The 22,231-nt window shown below is 40.0% G+C and overlaps 1 protein-coding gene across 1 annotated transcript; it reads right to left on the reverse strand.

The window, feature by feature from the left end:
- Positions 1–15: 15 nt before the first annotated feature.
- Positions 16–21,919, reverse strand: LOC123866899 (rapamycin-insensitive companion of mTOR). Its single transcript, XM_045908669.1, has 25 exons — positions 21,739–21,919; positions 21,312–21,588; positions 19,831–19,962; positions 19,340–19,470; positions 18,435–18,536; positions 17,132–17,354; positions 16,297–16,450; positions 15,799–15,903; positions 15,002–15,127; positions 14,013–14,678; positions 13,258–13,446; positions 12,483–12,691; positions 11,379–11,772; positions 11,039–11,262; positions 10,218–10,410; positions 9,675–9,939; positions 8,526–9,084; positions 7,852–7,970; positions 6,410–6,500; positions 5,358–5,498; positions 4,703–4,861; positions 3,906–4,015; positions 3,026–3,427; positions 2,534–2,649; positions 16–1,983 (listed from the first exon to the last, which is right to left on the reverse strand). The coding sequence occupies exons 1-25, from the start codon at positions 21,773–21,775 to the stop codon at positions 1,747–1,749; spliced, it is 5,361 nt and encodes a 1,786-aa protein (XP_045764625.1). The 5' UTR covers positions 21,776–21,919; the 3' UTR covers positions 16–1,746.
- Between the last annotated feature and the right edge of the window lie 312 nt (positions 21,920–22,231).

Raw genomic sequence — 22,231 nt, forward strand, 5'->3', positions numbered from 1 at the left:
AATCAGATTTTTTGCCAGGACTTTCCAATTTTTCATAAGTTTACCCTTTATCCATCACTTACCTTTTAAACCACAAAACGTGATTACAATCCTTGCTTATCATATTATGCATTCCCTTCTAATAACATCAGTAGGTATGTGTATTTCAATATAATAAATATCCACAAATGCTAATAATTTTATTGATTATATCATGTTATCATATTATTATGTAGTTATTAGGTTATAATTTATACACTAATTATTAATATTGTTGTTGATTTATAGGTCACAATATGTATTTTTTTGTTTAAGATAAAAATGGTATTTTTCAACTGTCTTTTATTAGTGTAGCCTGGGCACGTAAAATAAATATTTTGCATTAAAGCTACTGTCAATAAATAGCATTTCGGGTGGCAAAATTATGTGGCTTGCATTAGGGAATGTAGGTAATAAATTAAGGCAATATTATGCAATGTCGGCTTACGTATTATATATAACACAAAACAGCATAAATAATAAAGCGACTACATAAAAGTTTAATATTTACAATTAAATTAAAATCTTTGACTTGTGAGAGAAATGTTTATTATAAAGAGGCCATTTTCTTTTCATCTTAATATTTTAATTCGTTTTAATATGATCATGTGTACGCAGCAACACTGCATCAAAAATAATAGGTTACATTATTTTAATTAGATATGTTTGATATATGTAATTAAAAAAAATATCTTCAAAAACGATTGGCATTCATTAGTACACACAAACTCGTCAACTGTAACAAAACCAAATCTCTATGATCCACGGTTTTTATTTTCATTGAAGAAAATAATAAAAAGAGATTGAACCCAAAATATGTAATTATAATAATATTATGGTTACATAAAACTTAATTATATATAGCAACAATACCATAATGTATTTCCTATGATTCAGAAATATTTCATATCTTTGATTTCAGTTAATCACTAACAAGCCAACTTTCTATGCAAGTGCTATCTATGATTTTAAATTTTAAAGAAACACTATATTATGCTGGATTGATTTATAATAAAAATTTATCTCCGCAAATCATATTAAATTCTTAATAATTATTATTTATGCACACTGTACAGTCAGCAGCAAAAGGAGAAGATATTATGGTTAAATGTTAAATTCTTTCGCACTAAAATATCAATCATAATTATTCAGAAACAAACTGATATTTTCCCGAGGGGAAAGACAAACTTATAACTTTACCATGAATAATGATTAAGTATAACTATATTATAATCATCATAATCAAGTGATAAATGAACTCCTAGATAATTATAACAACGTTAAAGATGGATTTTATCCATAATTCGCACCTTTCGTTGCTGACGACACCTGATTTAACAAACACGATTAAGAGCTGTGTACTTGTCCAATCCAAATCCGAAAAAATCTTTCAGAGTTCGGCTATCATTAGTGACAGCGTCAGATTCGAATTCGAGAAAGTACTATTTACAGCACTCTCTCTGCTGCGTAAAGGTAGACTTTCATGGGTCACGGCCGCACATTGACGCACGCTAGGGGGCTAACGCGATAATACTAAACTGAAAATGTATGGTACCGCTTCCAAACCCCGAAAGTCAGTCACGTGCGGCCGACGTCATACATTTTCATCATGTTTAGTTTAGGCGTTTCGGCCGCGACCCACGGAAGTCTTCCATTTGGGCAGCCGTCAATTTTATTTTCGGATTCGGATCGGACCAGTACACAAGAGCCGTAATACATACATAAATACTATTGTATTTCGAGGGTCGGCGATAGTGCGGACACGGGCACGTGCCGCGCCAAGATGGCGGCCGGCTCGCTGAGAAAACACTCAAAGTTTGTATCTAGGAACAGTTCTTGCAGGAAGCGCCGCGCGCAGAGCATGTACGTGTCTCTGGAGATTAGCGCACACACGTCGGAGTACACGCACGGGCTGCGGAACACGTCTGGGTGACGTTGTTTTAGCGTTAGGAGAGCGGATCGCGCCTGGAATATATCAATGAATTAATGTATATTTATTTTTCCCTTGCAAAGGAGAGAACAGTACAATACAAGTCTCGGTCGAAATAGCAATCGGCTTCGTTTAGTTAAAATAACTCGACTGGCATCTCATCTTTTCACTCGGTCGTCAATTGCTCTATTTCAGGCCTGGACAGTGACGTACTACTGGCTTAAATGGCTTAAAGTAGCATCATTGGTACTGATTCTGAGCGCAACTTAGAGTATTCGTATCTTTCTGTTACCAATGTACATAATAAGAAAAGGACAGACAAACCTAATTTAGTTTAGACTTGCCAAACCTCGTGACTTTGGTGCCAGTTGCGAGCTTATTGTTTTAATTTGTAGAGCGCACTAAATTCAACTTGTTTAAGTGTAAAATTCATGTTACATCCTATTGTAGCACTATTAAAAAGAAAAATATGCAGATACTCTTTAAGTTTACTTTGGAGAAAAACATAACAGAATCGTCGACGCCACTGTCAATTGACAAAAACGATCCAAAAATGGAGCAAAACTGTAGACACGTTGAACTGACCTGGCGCAAGTGTATGGGGTTGGACATGAACAGCACGTGGTGCAGCAGCTGCGCCTGCGGAGCCGCGGCCGGGCTCACGCGCCCCGACGCTCTGCTGCTACTTGGACTTTCTAGCTCTGAAAAGTAGACAATCCATACTAATCTGTGCATTTCTTTTTTCAACCTGCTTTACGGCAATATATATACGGTATCGTGTAGCCGAACACGCCATAGACATATTTTATACACCTTGTCCATCCCTATCGCTTTTGACTGTGGCATCACGTATGACGTCTACATTCTCTCTTCCTTGGTGTAAATACTCGCATAGTAGCGGTCGCGTGTTTGTTTCAAAAACGCACTTTTTCAGGTTATTTTTATCCCACTTCGAGCCTGTTTTGCATTAAAATAGGAACAAGATTTATAAAAAAATGTGTCTGATTTAACAGAGAACTAGTCCAGTTCAGCTACCCATCTCCTCATATAACTTCTAGTTAGTAAAATGAAACATACCAGCGAAGAAGGCTTCACGTAGCTCGTGCGAAGACGGCGGGCGTGTCCTTACGCACGCCAAACAATCGCCCGCCGAGTGCCTCCATACCGCCGCTTTGATGCCCGATATGCGGTTCGAACTCAACACATTCGTGACTATCGAACTATCATCTCTAGCTATCACTTCTATCTTCTTATCCATAACTGGATCTGTTAAAGCTGCCTTAGACTCTACTTCACTTTCAAGTTTAATGTTACTGTCTCCCTCGCTCCGATCTTGTTTGGGTTCGGGTTTGTTTTCCACGTTTCTACCCGTCAGAGCTTCTATTCGACTCACTTCAGAAGCGTTACTCACGGCTGCTGCAATCGGTGTCGTAGTACGAATGTTGCCTATTGTTGATGTAACTGAAGGCATTTCAGCGCCTAAAACCAGAGAATATGTTTGACACTTCGGGGCATGACAATCTTAGACAAAAATCTGCAGTAAAGAGGTAAAGTTTGTAAGTTTGCATATAGGGAGTGCTCTACAAAATTCTTCACTGATATGTAGCAATGTTATCCCGACATCATAATCATCTCCACAGAGATAAGCCATCCGCGTCGGAAATGATATCACAAACATCGGTAACAAACACAGGTACTCTCTTTTCCTTCACTGAAATCCGACACAACCGATGAGAGATCCGGTGCAGGACCGACGACTTAACGTGCTCTTCGAGGCGTGAGCAACTGCTCAACTCATGGACTACTACTGCAAACTTCTTAACAGAAAATCCCAATACCTGTTTTTGGCAATACCCGGGAATAGAAAATGATACAGGGAACATGCTAACCACTACACCAATGAAGCAATAAATTAGGACTATTTACAAATCGATAAGAGAAGGCATGCAATACTCACTCTTAGTAAAACCAATACTATGGTCTGGCGTAGTGGAGTCAGCCAACAGAGACGTCACTCTGTTACTTCCCTTATCACTCTCCACTACACTTCCTTTGGGGTCATTGTCCCTGTACGAAATATTACAACAAATTCAAATTTGAAAGACAACCATTATTTCATAATAACATAACTCTAGATTAAACATGTGGCTCGTAAAAAGGTGACAGACAGATTTGTAATATTCGTATGGAAATCTGGAATATAAATACATAACTGTATCTATCTGTTCTTCCTCTCTCTGCATCTTATTGCTGAGTATAAAAACAGATCTGAGCCAGGTTAGTGTATATAATCCTTTGTCTATAATCTGTGCAAATAACCATATTGCAACTTCAGATATTTTTTTTTTATTCACTATAGGTAAGCGCTTGACCACAATCACACCTGATGGAAAGTGATGATGTGGTCTAAGATTGGACCACTTGTTTTGCGCGCACTGTACCTTTTCTCAACTCAACGGCTGAACCAATTGTAAAGAAAATTGACACAATAGCTTACATCCTGGATAGACATAGGCACCTTTTCTGAAAAAAATATGTATTTTGTTCCTTATTGCATGAAAACAAAACGAGCGAGAGAATTGTGACGAAATTTAGTGTACCAAATTTCGTTCCAATCGTTTCGTTGTCGTTCGTCAATAGCGTGTGTCCTAGGGAAGGACATATCCCGGAAATCAAAGAACTCCCACGGCATAGAAAAAATCTAAAGCTACGCGGTCATCATATAGTCTAGTAAATGAAAAATTTTATACTCACATAGGAAAGAGCTCCATAAGATTACGCGGTAAGCATATTCCTATATAGTAAGGCGATCGTGGTCCGGACGGTGCAAGTTGAATTGTTGAACGAGTTGGTGTAAAAACTCTTTGAGAACTTTCTCCTTGTGTCAGAGGTTTCCAGTCGTATTCTAGTAGACTGTAACAAAAACATACGATTGTCTTGATACCACATCCATACTAGCCATATCCATACTAATATTATAAAAGTCAATGTGTCTATCTGTCTGTCTGTTACGTTCTCCGTTTAACAGATTTGGACTAAAGGTACAATTTATAGCTTGCATCCTGGGGACGGGCATATCGCATAACTTACTTTTTTTTCAGGAAAATCGAATTCACACAGGATTATAAAAACCTAAGTCCTGGACAAAGTCACAAGCATAATCTATTTACTACTTATAGCTTGCATTTCAGACATGGAAATGGGCTACATTACATCCCGAAAAAGTTGATGAGTTTCCACAAAGGTTTTCTAATGTCACTCTCTAGGTCTTCAACTATATATCCACGCGAAAATTCACGTTGATGCGTTGCAAGGTGATTGAGAGACATACCAACAAATAAACACACCTTCGCATTAAAAATAATATGGATAGCGTTTTTTCACAAAATGGTGAAAATGAGGTGAATACCTAAGCTTAGTCATTCGTTCTCGGGTTGATTTGGCTCGGTCTCGCAGGGAGGAAAAGGGTTTCGGCCGCTGGTTGGAGTCGTACGGCAACCAGGTTAGCACGTCGATATCGCTCGCACCACTCTCTGACACGTAGTGAGGCCTACAAAATTAACGGATTATAAGCTTGTGGATGATTTTTTTATCCCTTGTCTGGCTTTACATAGATTAGCCAATGTCAAGTTTGTAGTTATTTACAAGTTAGGGAAACTATATAAGTGTGGACTTCGTCTGTGCCCCTCTAGAGCGCTTCCCAGTCAGTTCCACCAACAAAAAACACCAGTAGAACATAAAAACCGACCACTTCTAACAAAAAAACACTCCAAAAAGGCACCGCACGCGCGCCAGCAAACGCCAACACAGACGAAGTCCCTTATGGATGATGATACATGTTAGTAAGTCACAAAAACCGGTCAAGTGTGAGTTGGAGTCACATACGAAGAGTTCTGTACCATCGTACAAAATATTTTAACATTTTTATATGCAGTACTGCAAAATAATGACAACAGCGCCATCTGTATGTAATTTAGTAAATATCATATAGATGACGCTTTAGTGATAGAACATATTTTAATTTGTTTTAGGGTGATGTAACCACAAATCACGGTTTTCTGATTTTTCCTTTACTTGTGCTATAAGACCTAATTACCTGCCAAATTTCATGAGTCTAGGTCAACGGGAAGTACCCTATATGTTTTCTTGATAGACATGACAGACGGACAGACAGACAGACACACGAACAGACAGACAACAAAGAGATCATATAAGGGTTCCGTTGTTCCTTTTGAAGTACGGAACCCTAAAAATTTAAAAAGTCCTTTAGCAGATTAGATTAGAATGCTGGAGCAATATCCTTGATTCTACCCTGAAATACATCGCGGAATGTCAAGGCTGCGTAGGACAGTGGGTAATTTCTTGGGATTGGGTTGTTGTGATTTAGACAATGTGGCTATCATTACATCATACTTTTTATATAAAATGACGCATTTAATAGCAATATTATCTTTGACATACCTTCTGTGTTTATTTAATGACTGTATTGTAGCATATCCACTCATGTCTTTTTGAGTTGGAGGCGAACTGCCTATATCCGGTGTTGTGTAACCTGAGAAGAAACCAAAACCTATAGGGTAACTAGTGAAATTAATTTATGAATTTATTTATTTTATGTAGGATCTAAGGCCTAGACTTTTAAAAATACAAAATGGGCACCTGAAGAGAAAATACAAAACACAACAATCGTCGCGGCACCGAGAGGCGCGGCCTGTGCGAACTGCCTACTGCTCTTATTCCATACAGACTCGACGAACTCGGTATGGGACTTACGGCCGATTCACACCAAGCACGTACACGTGACACGTGCGTAGTGAAGCGCGTAAACCCCTAACACACCGGGTTATGCATACGTCCACGCTTTACGCAAGCGGTGTGCCATGTTTCATACAGTTCCATTCATTACAACGCAATGGTACGCGCTACGTCTACGCTTACGCAACGCTCAGGCTGTGTGAACGAGCTATTATTTAACTTACTAGAGGTAGATGTCCGTCGCTGCGGCTCCGGGAGGCGCGGCCTGTGTGAACTGCTGCTGCTCTTCATTCCGTACAGACTGGACGAACTCGTTATGGGACTTAAGGCCGATTCACACCAAGCATGTACACGTGACACGTGCGTAGAGACGCGCGTAAACCCCTAACACACCGGTTATGTATACGTCCACGCTTTACGCAAGTGGTGTGCCACGTTTCATACAGTTCCATTCATTACAACGCAATGGTACGCGCTACGTCTACGCTTACGCAACGCTCAGGCTGTGTGAACGAGCTATTATTTAACTTACTAGAGGTAGATGTCCGTCGCTGCGGCTCCGGGAGGCGCGGCCTGTGTGAACTGCTGCTGCTCTTCATTCCGTACAGACTGGACGAACTCGGTATGGGACTTAAGGCCGATTCACACCAAGCACGTACACGTGACACGTGCGTAGAGACGCGCGTAAACCCCTAACACACCGGTTATGTATACGTCCACGCTTTACGCAAGTGGTGTGCCACGTTTCATACAGTTCCATTCATTACAACGCAATGGTACGCGCTACGTCTACGCTTACGCAACGCTAAGGCTGTGTGATCGAGCTATTATTTAACTTACTAGAGGTAGATGTCCGTCGCTGCGGCTCCGGGAGGCGCGGCCTGTGTGAACTGCTGCTGCTCTTCATTCCGTACAGACTGGACGAACTCGGTATGGGACTTAAGGCCGATTCACACCAAGCACGTACACGTGACACGTGCGTAGAGACGCGCGTAAACCCCTAACACACCGGTTATGTATACGTCCACGCTTTACGCAAGTGGTGTGCCACGTTTCATACAGTTCCATTCATTACAACGCAATGGTACGCGCTACGTCTACGCTTACGCAACGCTAAGGCTGTGTGATCGAGCTATTATTTAACTTACTAGAGGTAGATGTCCGTCGCTGCGGCTCCGGGAGGCGCGGCCTGTGCGAACTGCTGCTGCTCTTCATTCCGTACAGACTCGACGAACTCGGTATGGGACTCAATTTTAGCACTCGATCACTAAAACATTTTTTTTTATTCATATCAAAAATTAGTAATTAACAGTAAAGATCTAAGAAGTGGACAGGAAAGCATTTATCTCTATGAGAGATCTGTACCAGTGACCCTTGCGAGTTGACGAAGTTGTAAAGGAAGAAGAATAGCTACAACAAAAGATACTTGCATGCCTCAATGCTTAAACAAATATTACATAACAAAGACACGTTAATAATTTCGCCACATAGACGCTATAATAAGTACATTAATGATAGGGAATGATCATCCACACCATTATAATTGGTTTCTTTTTTGACACCAATTATGTCCTCGTCCATGCCTCGAAGGGTATTTGAAGCAAATCCCAGAAACATGTGAGGATAAAGATATTGGTTAGTGGAACAAGCAAAAACTATTATAACATTTACAGTATGTAACTATTGTCTAAATAACTATAAACAATTGAAATACGTCTTTGTAAGAGGCATCTCAGTCTGCCAAACTGCTTTATTTATTTGTGTTTTCACCTAGGTTAATAGTGTTCATTAATAAAGACATTAATAAAAACAGAAGACTTACGGTATAGCATATTTTCCAAGGAAGGAATCACAACTGCTCACACCACTAGTACTGGATTCACTGGTGTTCCTCACGCGACCTTCACGCGCGTGATCCAGGGAGTTCATCCTGCCCAATCGATTCTCCATATGGACTCGGTGAGGCGCGCGTTCATAACCCGAACAGTCTCGAAGTATATCGACTGTTCTAGATTCTGTGAGCGAACGCTCATGTGAACTGGAACCTTGTGTTGGAAGTGTGTGAGATTTTCTTTTGTCCTCGCGTCGTTCAATGAACCCAACTTTATGATCGACCACATCTTGATCCTTTTCCGTATGGTCTATGGATATTGCACCTATCGTCCTGTTTAACTTAATATGCTCGGAGTGTAAACTCTCTGCCGTGCTCTGGTCTGTGTGGTCGGACTGTTCGCTTAAATCTATATCGAGTGCGTTAAATCGTCGATCGGGCGAGGTGATGTAAGCGTTAGCTGTCTCGTTTGAGTCCAATATGTGGGGTAAAGTATCATCGGGTATTACTGGAAACTGGTCATGTCTGGTATGTCGGACACATAACCAACCTATAATATAAAACATATTATGAGTTCCAATATCAGAATTCGTACGCACGAGAGCTTTTTAATGAACGTTACCTAATAGTTGCGTACATAATAAGAGCACATAATAGCACAGAATACCAATTATTATACGAGGTGTAACCAGAACGCTAGCAAAAACGAAGACAGGGGATAGTACTGATGATTACTGATAAATTACCACAAAAAAATGCGATATTTTTTAATCCTGTTCTGAATGTGACTGAATGACGTGAAGGTCAACAAACGTTACGTAAATAGCTCACTCGGAGTCAATGCCGCGTCGTAGGTGGGGCATTGACCCTAAGATTTGCACCCTATACATTGCAGGTTAGAAAAATATTAAATCACTAAAACTAAAAGATAAGGCAATGATTATAATCATTATTATAGTACTTTAACACAATCCAATGCCAATAATTACTAGGCATTGGATTGTGTTTAGGTAGTATAATAATAATACCCTATGTGTTAGCTAGCGTTCTAGTTACCCCTTATATGAATTATTATAAGGATGACAAAATGAAATAAAATATTTATAGCTATATACAAATTATTATCGTAGCCAAACTTACCTAGATCCGCAAGTAAGTTAGCACCGTCATAAGTACTTCCAATCAGACCCAGAACATAGAAGGCGGTTGCCCGTACTGAATACACTGGGCTGTATCTGGCCAAACTCACTATATGGACAGGGACGGAATCTTCCATAAAACCGTTGCTTAAGTTGATTAGCTGTTGCAGGCCTTGCGGGGTCACACCCGTGTTGCCCACCGCCCATAATGATGCCTTCAAGTCAGCAATCTCTTGCTCCGTAATACATTTCTTTTTCTGTAGAATCTGTTCAGGAAAAACATACTTTGAAAATTATTACATTTAATCCTGCTTTATTTTTTAAATTTCGCTGTCATCAACTCGAGTTAAGACGCTAAAGAGTGCGCGAACAAGAACACTGGGTGTTAAAAAGACAAATACATCTAGTTAAATTAATGTATCGAATGATTGTAAGTGAAAAATAATTTTCCAAGAAATATCACCTATGAAATCTCTGAAGAAAAATAATTTCACCAAACGAAAATGATTTTAAAGTTGCAAAAGTGCCTGTCTCTAGGCATTACCTTATAGTGTGCCGGCAGGGCGGCGGCGAGTAGGCCCTTGGTGAAAGGCGGCGGGGCGGCGGGCGCGGGGCGCGCCAGCGCGGCGAACAGGTGCGGCGGCGGGCGCGCCACGCGGCGTGCGTTGCGCGGACGCCGCGACTCCTCCGCCAGCGTCAGCGCCTCGTGCACCACCGCCTCCACCAGCCGCACGTATCTGTTGCCACACAATACTTAAGGCCGATTCACACCAATTGCGTATGCAGCACGTACACGTGACATGACACCGGAAAATCAATGAGTTCCTACAGGATTTTAAAAACCTATATTCACGGGAACGAAGTCGCAGGTATCAGCTAGTTAATAATAATATCTGTCAATAAGTTACTAAGCAACATTGTTATTTATCAAAAATTGTAATATGTTCTTTTTCAATAGAATATAACAACGATGCTAAGCAACTTATCGACAGATTATGGATTGATTATTATTAATTTCTAATAAAACTAATAAAAGGTATGCAACTTTACTGTACGTAGAACTAATTACATTCTGTGACAATAAACCTCCTCTATAACCTTCATCTAGACCTAGAGAGAAGGTCTTTGGGCACGCTCTGCGCGGCGTGGGTATAGCTGTACCAAAAGACCTGTTGGTACAGTAATTACACGAGATTTCTCTTTCTCTTAATCATATTATTCATTGCTGTGACTGTTTCCATTTATTCATATAATTGTAACAGTTTTCTTGGGATAATAATTCAGTGGATTCCCTGATCCTTCCGCAATAATACGAGAACGTTTTCCGACATGTCATATTTACAAAGTGCTACTTTAGTTTCTTACCTATAGTTATAAGATTTGTTCCAGAAATCTAAGTGTTTCTTCACGAACGTAATAGCATTCGAGTCGACTTTTTGAGCCGCAGCAGCCACTTCTAGTCCAAGCCATAGAAGGTAACCCCGGTCCCCCACCGCTGAGAGGTCCAAAGCAGCTGGTTCAGCCGCTTTGTCCAGTCGACAGTTTTGAGCGAGAGCATCCCTCATTGTCATTAACTTTTCGAAGAATATCTGCATTGAAAATAACAACTTATGAAGTCATAAAATAACAAATTAGATAACAACATTTTCAAATCGAAAATGACACTGTCATCAGCTAAGAAACGTTAAATATATTAATTACTAACCGGTACGCTATAAGCTTCTTCTAGAATATTCAAAGCACACTTCACAACAGCCTTCGACTCATCTTTGACTTGTCCGACCAACATTTGCAAAATCCAAGTATCCATGTCCACACCGCCAGTCACTTCAATTTCATCTCTCTGCGTGAACTTTGAGTATTCTGGTACAACATGCTTCTTGAGTTTGGACTTTTTTCTCACCAAATCTCTAGACTTTCGCGAGGCTCTTAAGAGTACGTTTAGGAACTGAGTTGCATACAATCTTGAGGCTAGGATATTGCATGTTAGTGTTTTGGCAAGTACGTCCCGTGGACTCGAATCCATGGAATAATCTAAGCTTGATATAACTAATTTTACGTAACAACTATGGTGAGTCTTAGTAGATAGTTCTAGGAGACTGCGAACAAGAGAACAATGGTCATTAAACCTTCAACAAATAATTTAATTTACATACAAAAACATTTAGTGAAGGAAACTTTAGAGGGAAACATCATATGATAAACACTATAACAATTATTATTATTATTGCCCCGTTGGTCTAGTGGTTAGCATGTCCAACTGCAGATGAGAGGTCCTGGGATCGATTTCCACGCCTAGGCCTATAAAACTAGGTATTCCATCATGAAATGCTCAGTACTAGCCAGAAGTTAGGAAGTTGGCAGAGTTTCACCCCCGTGCCTCAGAGAGCAAGTAAAACCGTCGGTCCTGCGCCTGCTCCCTTCGGTCATGTCGGATTTTCGTCCCAGCGGACTATGAGAATGAGCGAATAGGGAGTGCACCTGTTTGCACACACTTGTGCACAATATCTCCCGCACCGATAACTAATTTTGTGGAGATTGGACGCTGTGGCCGGAATTCGGTCTGCAAGGCATTATTAACAACTAGCGGATGCCCGCGACTTAATTCGCGTGGATATAGTTTTTTTTAAATCCCGTAGGAAATCTTTAGTTTTCCGGGACAAAAAATAGCCAAAATCTATCTCCATTCTAAATTTCAGACAAATCCGTTCGGTATTTTTTGCGTAAAAAAGTAACAAACATACATACACACAAACTTTCGCCTTTATAATATTAGGTGTGTATTTAAGGGATTCAGTTTGATGCTTACTTTTCATAGAGCCCAGTCTGTTTGAACAGCCGTAGCCCAGCGTGTGAGTGACACAACTGCCCGATGAAGAGGAAGTACATCTGGCACATCGTATTGCACATATGTTGCGGACTGAACAAGCACTCGTGCGCTTTCCGACCCGTCTCTATCGCCTCGATCTGTCGACTCACGTCCGTGAACAGATCTTTTAGCATCCTCTGAGTATCAACCTACAAAAAAAGTGCAAATGACAGAATACTTGATATGTAGTACTTATTTCTATTTTTTTTCTCATCTGGCTTTACACAGATTAGTCAATGTCAGGTTTGTAGTTATTTACAAGTTAGGGAAACTATATAAGTATGGACTTCGTCTGTGCCGGCGCTCGCCGACACACGCGCGGCGCCTCCCTAGAGCGCTTCCCAGTCAGTTCCACCACAAAAAACACCAGTAAAACACAAAAACCGGCCACTTTTACAAAAAAAAAAAAAAAAACAATCCAAAAAGGCACCACACGCGCACCAGCAAATGCCAACACAGACGAAGTCATGTAGTACTTTAAAGGTACAGAAGAATCACTCCGCAAAGATGTTTAAATAAATAGCAACTCTTGTTACGACGCGATAAAGTGCAATTCAGCTTACACAGTCTTCAGTTTAATAAACTCCTCTCTTTCTATCGCGTCACTCTATCTCTCTCTTTTTTAAGAGATCGAATGGGATCGGGAGCCGCCGGCGGCGAGGGCTCGCACCACGTTATAATTCAATACAAACAACACGCATAATACTATACTTACATCATTGTGACGTAACAGATGCCGTATTAGCTGACATCCGGCACGCGTGGGCGAGTGTCCGTTACACGTGGTCGACAGATCCGTGTGAGAATACTTATTGGAGGATGGTTTCAAGTAGTTAATAATGCGACTAGCCCAGTCTCTGTGTCCGCTGTCGTTCAGATTCAACAAAGGTGTGCTGTTTGTTTCCTAATAAAAGAAAACATAACATACAGGTAGAACTCATGAATATTGCCGCGAATGTACTACAAACGAACAAACATCCGATGCGACGTGAAAATATTACCAACTAGCTTTTGCGCGCGACTCCGTATACCGGCACTTAGGGATAATGCAGCTATCTATTAGTGAACTAGCTGACGCCCGCGACTTCGCCCGCGTGGATTTAGGCTTTTCGAAATCCCGTGAAAACTCTTTGATTTTCCGGGATAAAAAGTAGCCTATGTGCTAACCCAGGATATTATCTATCTCCATTCTGAATTTCAGCCAAATCCGTCCAGTGGTTTTTGCGTGAAGGAGTAACAAACATACCCACACAAACTTTCGCCTTTATAATGTTAGTGTGATGATTTTTCAGAATCGGACTATTACATTTGAACTTTCTCGAAGGATCCTATCCATTGTTGGAAAGCGTATGAAAATCCATACAGTTTCAGTTACAGAAGGAGCTTGGTTTTATATAAGTAGTGATAGTTATATGGCCCAAAAAACCATTTTCGAAACTACCTTTTTAATTTTTCTTATATTCAATATACCTTTAGAATAGTCCGAATGATTTCCCAATTCCAAGTATTGCCATCTTTATTTTGCAGGACAAGGGAAGATTTTATTAAACTATCACTGTCCCCTCGGTCCCAAAAACTGAAGAACTTCGCGGTTTTCGTCACAGCGGTACTAGTCCGTGAACCGACACTTGTACTTTTCACTAGCGCACTAACATTTTTTCTGATCGCAACATCGGCCCTCGAACCGATGCTGTGTCGCTTCGGCTCGCATTCCGTGTCAGATTCATTCAAGAACTCTATGCTGTTATCTTTGTGCAAGTCCAACGCGCACATCGGTTTGGCTTTACTCGCTCTATTGTCTTTTTCCTTTCGACTCTTCGAGGTATCTTCTATCTTAGATTTAAATGCACCGCTGCAATACTGGAGTATGTGATCTAGGAACAGGCTGTTGCTCGCGGGTCGCGATTCGAACATCGAATGCAGCCGTTTGAGCGCCGCGACAGCCGCGAGAGCTTGAGGCTTCCCGGCCGACGCTTGCGATATGAGGGAGGGCAGTGCGGGAGTTATATTACATATTTGAGGAGGTAGGAACAGGTGTATTAAATGCAACAGTTGGCCTAACAGTACGGTGGCTCTGACCGATATAAATGTATCACTTGTCACTATTACTTCGGCTAATCCATCTAGAAGGCCGGCCTGAAAAACGACAAGCAAAGTAAAAACAACAATAGTTAGCAAAAATTATATAATTTACGGGTTTGATTTCAGCATACTGCTTTCACTGTAATTTGTAATCTTTCCATGAATTAATAACACAAAAGTTATTTGACCGCGATATTCGAATAAATGACTATTAATTAACTAATTTGTTTTTATTGATTAGTACATACTACATAGTAGTGAACGCGGAATGCAGAACTCTTAACTCAGAAACCTGACTGTTGATTTTTGGGTCGATCTCTAAACAATTTACATAGTATATTCAATATATTATAGCTACTAGGTTTTGTATAACGTACCTCCAAGAAACACTGAAGTAGAAGTGCAAGATGGATTTCAATTATGTCCGGGCCAGTAGCACTTAAGTGAGGTAAAATTGCAACGCCTTCTGCCGCTACGAAACCTTCGTTTAGTCGCCAGGAATCCTAATACAAATTTTATTATGTCATTTTATTGTAACGTTTAATTATTTTAAAATTACGTTAACTTTTTTACAGCTCTATAGACAAAATCTATTCTCTGCAAGCAAAAAGGAGGCATAAGATCAAAGACAATTTAAGTCCCGCAAAAACCCCTCACAAGCACAGAACTCTAATATGAAAACTAATAAGAAAATAACATATTACATAATGGTAAGAGTTCTCTTGGCATAATCTGGTGGGTTCCCAGATCCTTACGCAGACAGCAAGAGAATGAAATGACTTATGTTTTTACAGCTATTATCAGATGTTAGTAACAATAACCGGAACCGATGGCTTAACGTGCTCACCGAGCCACAGAGGACATGAAAATACTAGTCCAGTCGGTCGCCCATCCGGTTACCTACCTTGGCCAATGATTGCTTAGCAATCACAATCGACTGTCAATCACACATTTCTTCTCCCGCCCCTCCCCCCTCAACCCCAGGTTATTTACTGATACATAATGCGAAAATATTATCACGTCATCTCTTAGTAATCTGATTGGTCTGCTGGACAAGGACAGCGTACGTTAAGGATCCAAGAAAATACGATACTACTGATATTTTTTTCGATTCCAATAGAGCCCTAAAGCTTACAGAAAATGGATTTCGTCTAGGCTCTCTGATCGAACTTACTTGAAAATCAGCAGGATCGACGGCATCCAGCGCAACGGAAATTTCATCTGTCCACTCTGGTTGGGGCAGTCCAACCAATTCATACAGCAAGTCCAAAATTGCTTTCTAAAACATATAATAAAGTGTCTCGGTATTAGTTTACTCTTTGAGCTAATCGCACATTTGGCGTCAAGTCGTCGAACGAAAAACACAACAAAAAACCAGTCAAGTGTGAGTCGGACTCGCACACAAAGGGTTCCGTACCATTGTACAAGATATACCTAACACTTTTATGGAGAACACTGCAAGTTAATGACGGACTGCGCCATCTATATGTGATTTAGTTTTAAGTTTATGGGGCACGTGCCTAGGACTGCCTGGATTAAAATGTTAGAATGCATGGTTTTAAGCAATGATGGCATTTTTCAACACAGCAGCGCGAGCCGGCTGCATGTGAACCGCATCTCGCTCTCGTGTCTGAAGCGAAGCACTACAGAGCAGAACTCTTAGTGTACTCACTCGGACCTCCAGCCGCGGCAGGGACAGCGCCGCGACCAGCGCGTGCAGGCCGCCCGCGCTGCAAGGGTGGCAGAAGTGCAGCAAGCCCGGCCAGCTGCGCAGCACGCACAGCAGTGCGAGCCGACTGCACGTGAACCGCATCTCGCGCTCATCCCTGAAGTGAAGCATTATAGTGCTTTAATCCCTCGTATCCACTATGCAAATGCTTCATTAGCATTTGGATAGCGCCAGGATGGTGAGTGAAAGTATTGAGTGAAACACCGCTTTCATTAGCCTAATATAATATAATATATACCTATACCAGTTTTTAATGGTGCTGTCAGTAGCATCTGTTGATTACACTTGTATTTTATCCATGACAATAATTAAGGAGGTATTTTTTTGCAACAAAAATTACTAAACTAAATAAACCCATTATTAGTAATAATAATAATTTAATAGTATTTATGATTTTAGGCTTTGCAACTCAAAACGAAAAAAGGAACCCTTAGGTATAGGATCACTTCGCACTCTGTCTGTCTGTCATGCCTTTCAAGAAACCTATAGGTACGGTACTTCCCACTGACCTAGTCATGAAGATAAAGTACAGGAAAAAGCACAAGTAAAGGAAAAAAATGATTGCATCATCAAAAAAATATTAAAATGCATTAAGAGCGCCATCTATGAAGATGGCGCTCTCTGGTCATTAACTTGCACGAGGTCACGAGTGCACGGTGGGATAGGTATAGCCTATACCTATCCCACCGTGCACTCGTGACTATACTGTATAGGATTAAAAAGTGTTATTGTATGAGGGTATGGACCGGACTTTTTGTTAACAGCGTGTCTGACTCACCTATTAGTATCTGTGCCGGCGGGTCTGAAGTGGAAATCGCAATACGGCGAATTGAGGCACGTAAGGTCAATCCGCGCTGCGTTTCGCGACTTGGGGTCATTGAGCGTATGTAACAGCACCCCACAGAGCGCCTCCGCCATCCGCGGAGTGGCGCACTCGGCCAGCTGCCGCGTCACTGCCGTCACTCCACCGCAAGATATAAATAGATCCGGGTTTAGAACGCCTAGGAAAGGGAGGAAGAGAGCTTTTCATTATGATCTTCTGGAATAGCCCATCCTAATTAACTTGATACCCTTGACTCCCCTGCTAAATGTCACTAGCGGTAGGATAGCGATTAAATACGGTATTTTACCAACAGTGAATCTCTAAGATATTATTTCATGATTTTATTGAAGATTTTATCTACACATGATGGAAATTTTGAAGAATGTACATCAATACATATCAAAAATTGCGGAACCAGCAGGGATTGAACCTACATATCATCGCTCCACACCAATGGCGCGATAGCCACAGGGTGGCAGGTTAAATCCCTGTCATTTTTAACCCCCAACCCAAAAAGAGGGTTATTATATGTTTGACGTGTGTAATAAACCGATTTTGATTTAGTTTTATATTAAAAAAAATATTCTCTATAGTACCGAATGCCACAGGATAATCACAGGAATGCAAAATGGTGCCAAACCATATGCCAAAGTGATATGACATCACTAACAGCAAAGCATAATGGTAATAATCTCTGTAGCTTAACCATTTTCTAATGGCTTTCTTTGGTCCATGATTTACACAATGGTTTGTCAGTTCCTTGACTATAAGCATGAAGAGCTGCGCAAAGGCAGCAATTAAAATAAATTTCTCCATAATGACTTCATTCTATTCATTCATTTTGACTGATGGTTTATTTGTTGGTATTTACATTAACTGCACACTGACACCAACATCAACATGCCATCTGATACCGCACAATATAAAGCATGATGACTCAAATCTAATATTAGGATTTCGAGCGAAAAGTTACAATTACATTGTATAACAATAAAATACAGCATAATTTTAGCGCCTGAATATCTGAACGGTTAAAGGAGTGGACTGAAATCCGAAAGGTCGGCGGTTCGAACCCCTCCAGTTGCACTTATGTTGTACATACTCCTAGCACAAGCTTAAGGCTTAGATGGAGGGGAAAGTGGAATATCAGTCATGATAAACAGGGCTGTTATTCTTTTTTTTTTTTATACTTTAGCATATGGTTGCTGGGTAGGATTGATTGTTTTTTATCAATTTGCATTGCATCCTTGGAACTTACATATCTCCGCAAGAGTTGCGATGGCCGGTCTAGACAACCTGTCCCCACTGCCATCCCCAGCACTGCCGGCCCTGGCTACTGCCGCGAGACATCGCAGAAGACCTTGAATGAATAATTCCATTTAATGTATATTCCGCGCCAATTAAATAGTCGGCCCTGATAAGATCAAAACGCGTTGCAATATCATTTTTTAGAAGTCAGTGGTGCGAGCGACGTGAGGGAGCTGAACACACCAGCCCGCACGCCACGCCGCACCACGCGTTCACCATCTGCATTAGTATGAGTGCTACATCCGCGAGCTCGCACTCGTATCGTAGATTAGAGATGAGTATTTAATTGCTGGTGACTATACCACCAAAAATGTACAGGACACAATATTGTTTTTGGGTCCTATCATGCGATCAGTCGGCCGATTATGACCTGATTCAAGCTGGAAGAGCCCCATGTGTCTCACCTCTAGTACCTTTATGCCTTCTCTTTAATCGACGAATCATTGCCTGCTACATTGTCAATTATTATGCTGCCAGACAATTTGGATGATTCTATTGCTTTAAATTCCTTTTTTTACTGTAAAGATATTTAGGTGCTTACAGTTTTCAAATGTTCGTAAAAACCATGGTGCATTGGACAAAATCATAACATTTAAAGGACTAGTTGATCTGCTCTGGATTCACATGTGTGCTTACCCACTGCATACTATCTAATACTCTGAATGATTTAGGATAACTTTTATTATGTATACAATAGAGTTCATCCGGGATAGGGAATGAAATTTTTTGTTGATGTTATTCCATAACTTTGTCAAATCTGAACCGATTTTGACAGTGATCTTCTTTTAATCTCCACTTAGTATCATAGCTTTCAGCAATGAGGAATACGACGCGTAGGCAGATATCGCTACATACCTTGGTCAATGTAAGCAGCTCGATGTTTTCTGTGTCCCTGTTCAACGGCGCCTACCACAGCAATCACACGACGGACGACTTTCAAAGCTTGCGCACGCTCTTCTTCGTTACGAAGCATCAAGTCCATTGACCTTTTTTTAAAATAAAATATGATTGGTACCTTATTGGTTTGCTTGTACATAGACAGAAAAAGATATATATTACATGTGGAGCACTACATGTAGATCACTTTAGTTTATTTATTCTGAGATTTGTGCAATTCATACTTATCCATACTAATATTATAAATGCGAAAGTGTGTCTGTCTGCTAGCTTTTCACTGCCCAACAGTTTTTAATGAAATTTTAATGAAAATCAAAGAGTTCCCACAGGATTTTTAAAAAACCTGTGTGGGCATCACTCATCATTTCATAATGTCAATAAATACTTTGATGATTAAATCATTTTATATATTTTTAAATTGTTTAAGCATATAAAAAAGATACAAATACCTTATTACAAGGTAAGGCAGCTTTAAATTGTTGAATGTGGCAACATCCGTTTCTGTTTTAATTAAATAGCGCAAGACTCTTAACGCTGCTGCTCTTATAACCATAGACTCATCAATTAAACTGATGCGGATGCTGAAATAAAATAACAATAATGAAAAATATTCCAAGTCAGACAACATGTCATGAATTAATAAAAAAAAAAAAAACGAAGAGCAGTATTTCTGAAAATTTTTTTTTTCATCATACAGAAAACTTACATGAAAATTTTCAAATTTCTAGGTGCAGCAATTTGAGCTGTAAGTAGTTATGTATGTTCAGATACAAGTTAGCCCTTGACTGCAATCTCACCTGGTTGTAAGTGATGATCCAGTTGAAGATGGAAGCGGGCTAACCTGGAAGGAGTATGGCAGTTTTCATTAAACCCACACTCCTTTGGTTTCTACACAGCCTCATACCGAAATGCTTAATTGCTTGGTTCTTAGTGGGGGTATAGTCTTCATACAGAAAACTTACATGAAAAATTTTAAGTTTCTAGATCCAGCAGTTTGAGCTGTAAGTTATTATGTATGTTCAGATACAAGTTACCCTTGACTGCAATCTCATATGGTGTTAAGTGATGAAGCAGTCTAAGATGGAAGCAGGCTAACCTGGAAGGAGTATGGCAGTTTTCATTAAACCTGCACTCCTTTGATTTCTACACAGCATCATAACGAAAAGCTAAATCACTTGGTAGCACGGTTTTGCCGGTAGTCACAGCCCAAGCCTCCCACCAAACAAAAATAGCTGATTATGTCAGTGTGTGTATAAAAACACTTGTCCCGACAGACTGACTGATCTACCAATGTACAGCCTGAACCAGTGAGGTTAGAAACATTAAATTTTGACAGCATAGGTTCCTTATATGACAGACATTCACTAAGGAAGAATTTATGGAACTTTCACCTGTGAAATCAAAGATAAAAGTTTCTATGGAAGTCAGTCATTTTCCAAGTTACATCCATAAAAATTGGGCTTTTAGGCAAAAATAGAGAAGTTTGTATTTTAGGGTTTTTTGGAAATTCTACTGCCTCACTGATTCTCAGTAATTCCATTTGTGCGAAGCTGGGGTGGATTAGCTAGTAATATATAGACTAACTTACATCTGCTATTTTGTCAATGTGGACTACACAAATTACAAACCCCTATTTTACTCCCATGGGGGATGAATTTTCAAAAATCCTTTCCTTATTTACATCATAATAGTTATATGAATGCCAGATTTCAGCCCAATCCCTCCAATAGTTTGCATTGATAGATAAGTCAGTCGATCACTCAGTCAGTCACTTTAATATATTTAGATAAACATTTCATTTCTCCATGAGTATATTTACATTATAATGCTTATAAATAAATCTGAGTAAATCTTAAAAATCATCTGATAAATGTGAAACAAATAAGGATCCCCCACTCAGCGCCCAATATTACTACTCAACTGATCTTACCAAGTCATCAGCTCGTCTGGAGTAAATCCTAGGTTATTCCTGTCTTCTTTATGTAGTAGTGTGACTAATGCCTCCAAGTAGGACCATCTGTAGCTGTCAGAACTACTTTTTTGAGGTCTCAATCCTAATCTCTCATTAAGCACACTTCTGTTTGTCGGTGAAGTTGAAGTATCACTGTGGGAGGGCTTTTTTGAATACAGACCTTTAATAATTTCAATTATATTCTCTTCTGGCGACTTTTTAGTGTCTAACCTATAAGTATCGCCATCATGTTTACCTGCAATTTTATTGATTCTTTGCATATAAATTAGTTCACTGCATTGACTTGCATGTTTACGAATCGACACGAATATCACATTTTTACAACTAGAATTTCACAACACGAATGCATAAGCATTAACGAAGCGAAACACTAAAAATTATTTACCTTTTCTGCGATTCAACCTATTTTCCACAGTGGCCATTATAACATTTTTAGGATGCGGTTAGAGCTGAATTCAAAAACGTAAATAAGTCCAAAAAATGCGACGGTAGCATTTAGATTTTAAATTTTATTATTCGAGACAGACGAAAATTTCGATTTTTCTTTAGTTCGTTTCAAAGATAGGTAGGTAGATAGCTGGTAGGTAGGTACTTGTTATCGTGAGAAGCAGGCAGGCGAATCTTTTTTTTTTTTTCTCTCTCGTCTGGCTTTTACAATGATTAGCCAATGTCAAGTTTGTAGTTATTTGTAACAAGTTAGCTAAATTATACAAGTATGGACCCCGTCTGTGCCGGCGCTCGCCGACATACGCACGGCACCCGGGTACTTCTCTGATTTGGCGCAAATCGGAGAAAATAAGAGAATTTTTTAAATTGTGAAAATTGCTGAACTAAACTAAAATATAGGTGAAATCAAAAAGAATGACCGAGTTATATCA

The sequence above is a fragment of the Maniola jurtina genome, chromosome 7 (genome assembly GCF_905333055.1).
Source record: "Maniola jurtina chromosome 7, ilManJurt1.1, whole genome shotgun sequence".
NCBI classification, from domain to species: Eukaryota; Metazoa; Arthropoda; class Insecta; order Lepidoptera; family Nymphalidae; genus Maniola; species Maniola jurtina.

Coding starts and splice junctions, on each gene's coding strand:
- LOC123866899 (XM_045908669.1), bottom strand. CDS start 21,775: ATGGCCACTGTGGAAAATAGGTTGAATCGCAGAAAAG. Junction 18,537..19,339: donor AGCTGCTTACATTGACCAAG/GTATGTAGCGAT, acceptor TATTCATTCAAG/GTCTTCTGCGATGTCTCGCG. Junction 7,971..8,525: donor CTTGGAAAATATGCTATACC/GTAAGTCTTCTG, acceptor AAAATGTTTTAG/TGATCGAGTGCTAAAATTGA.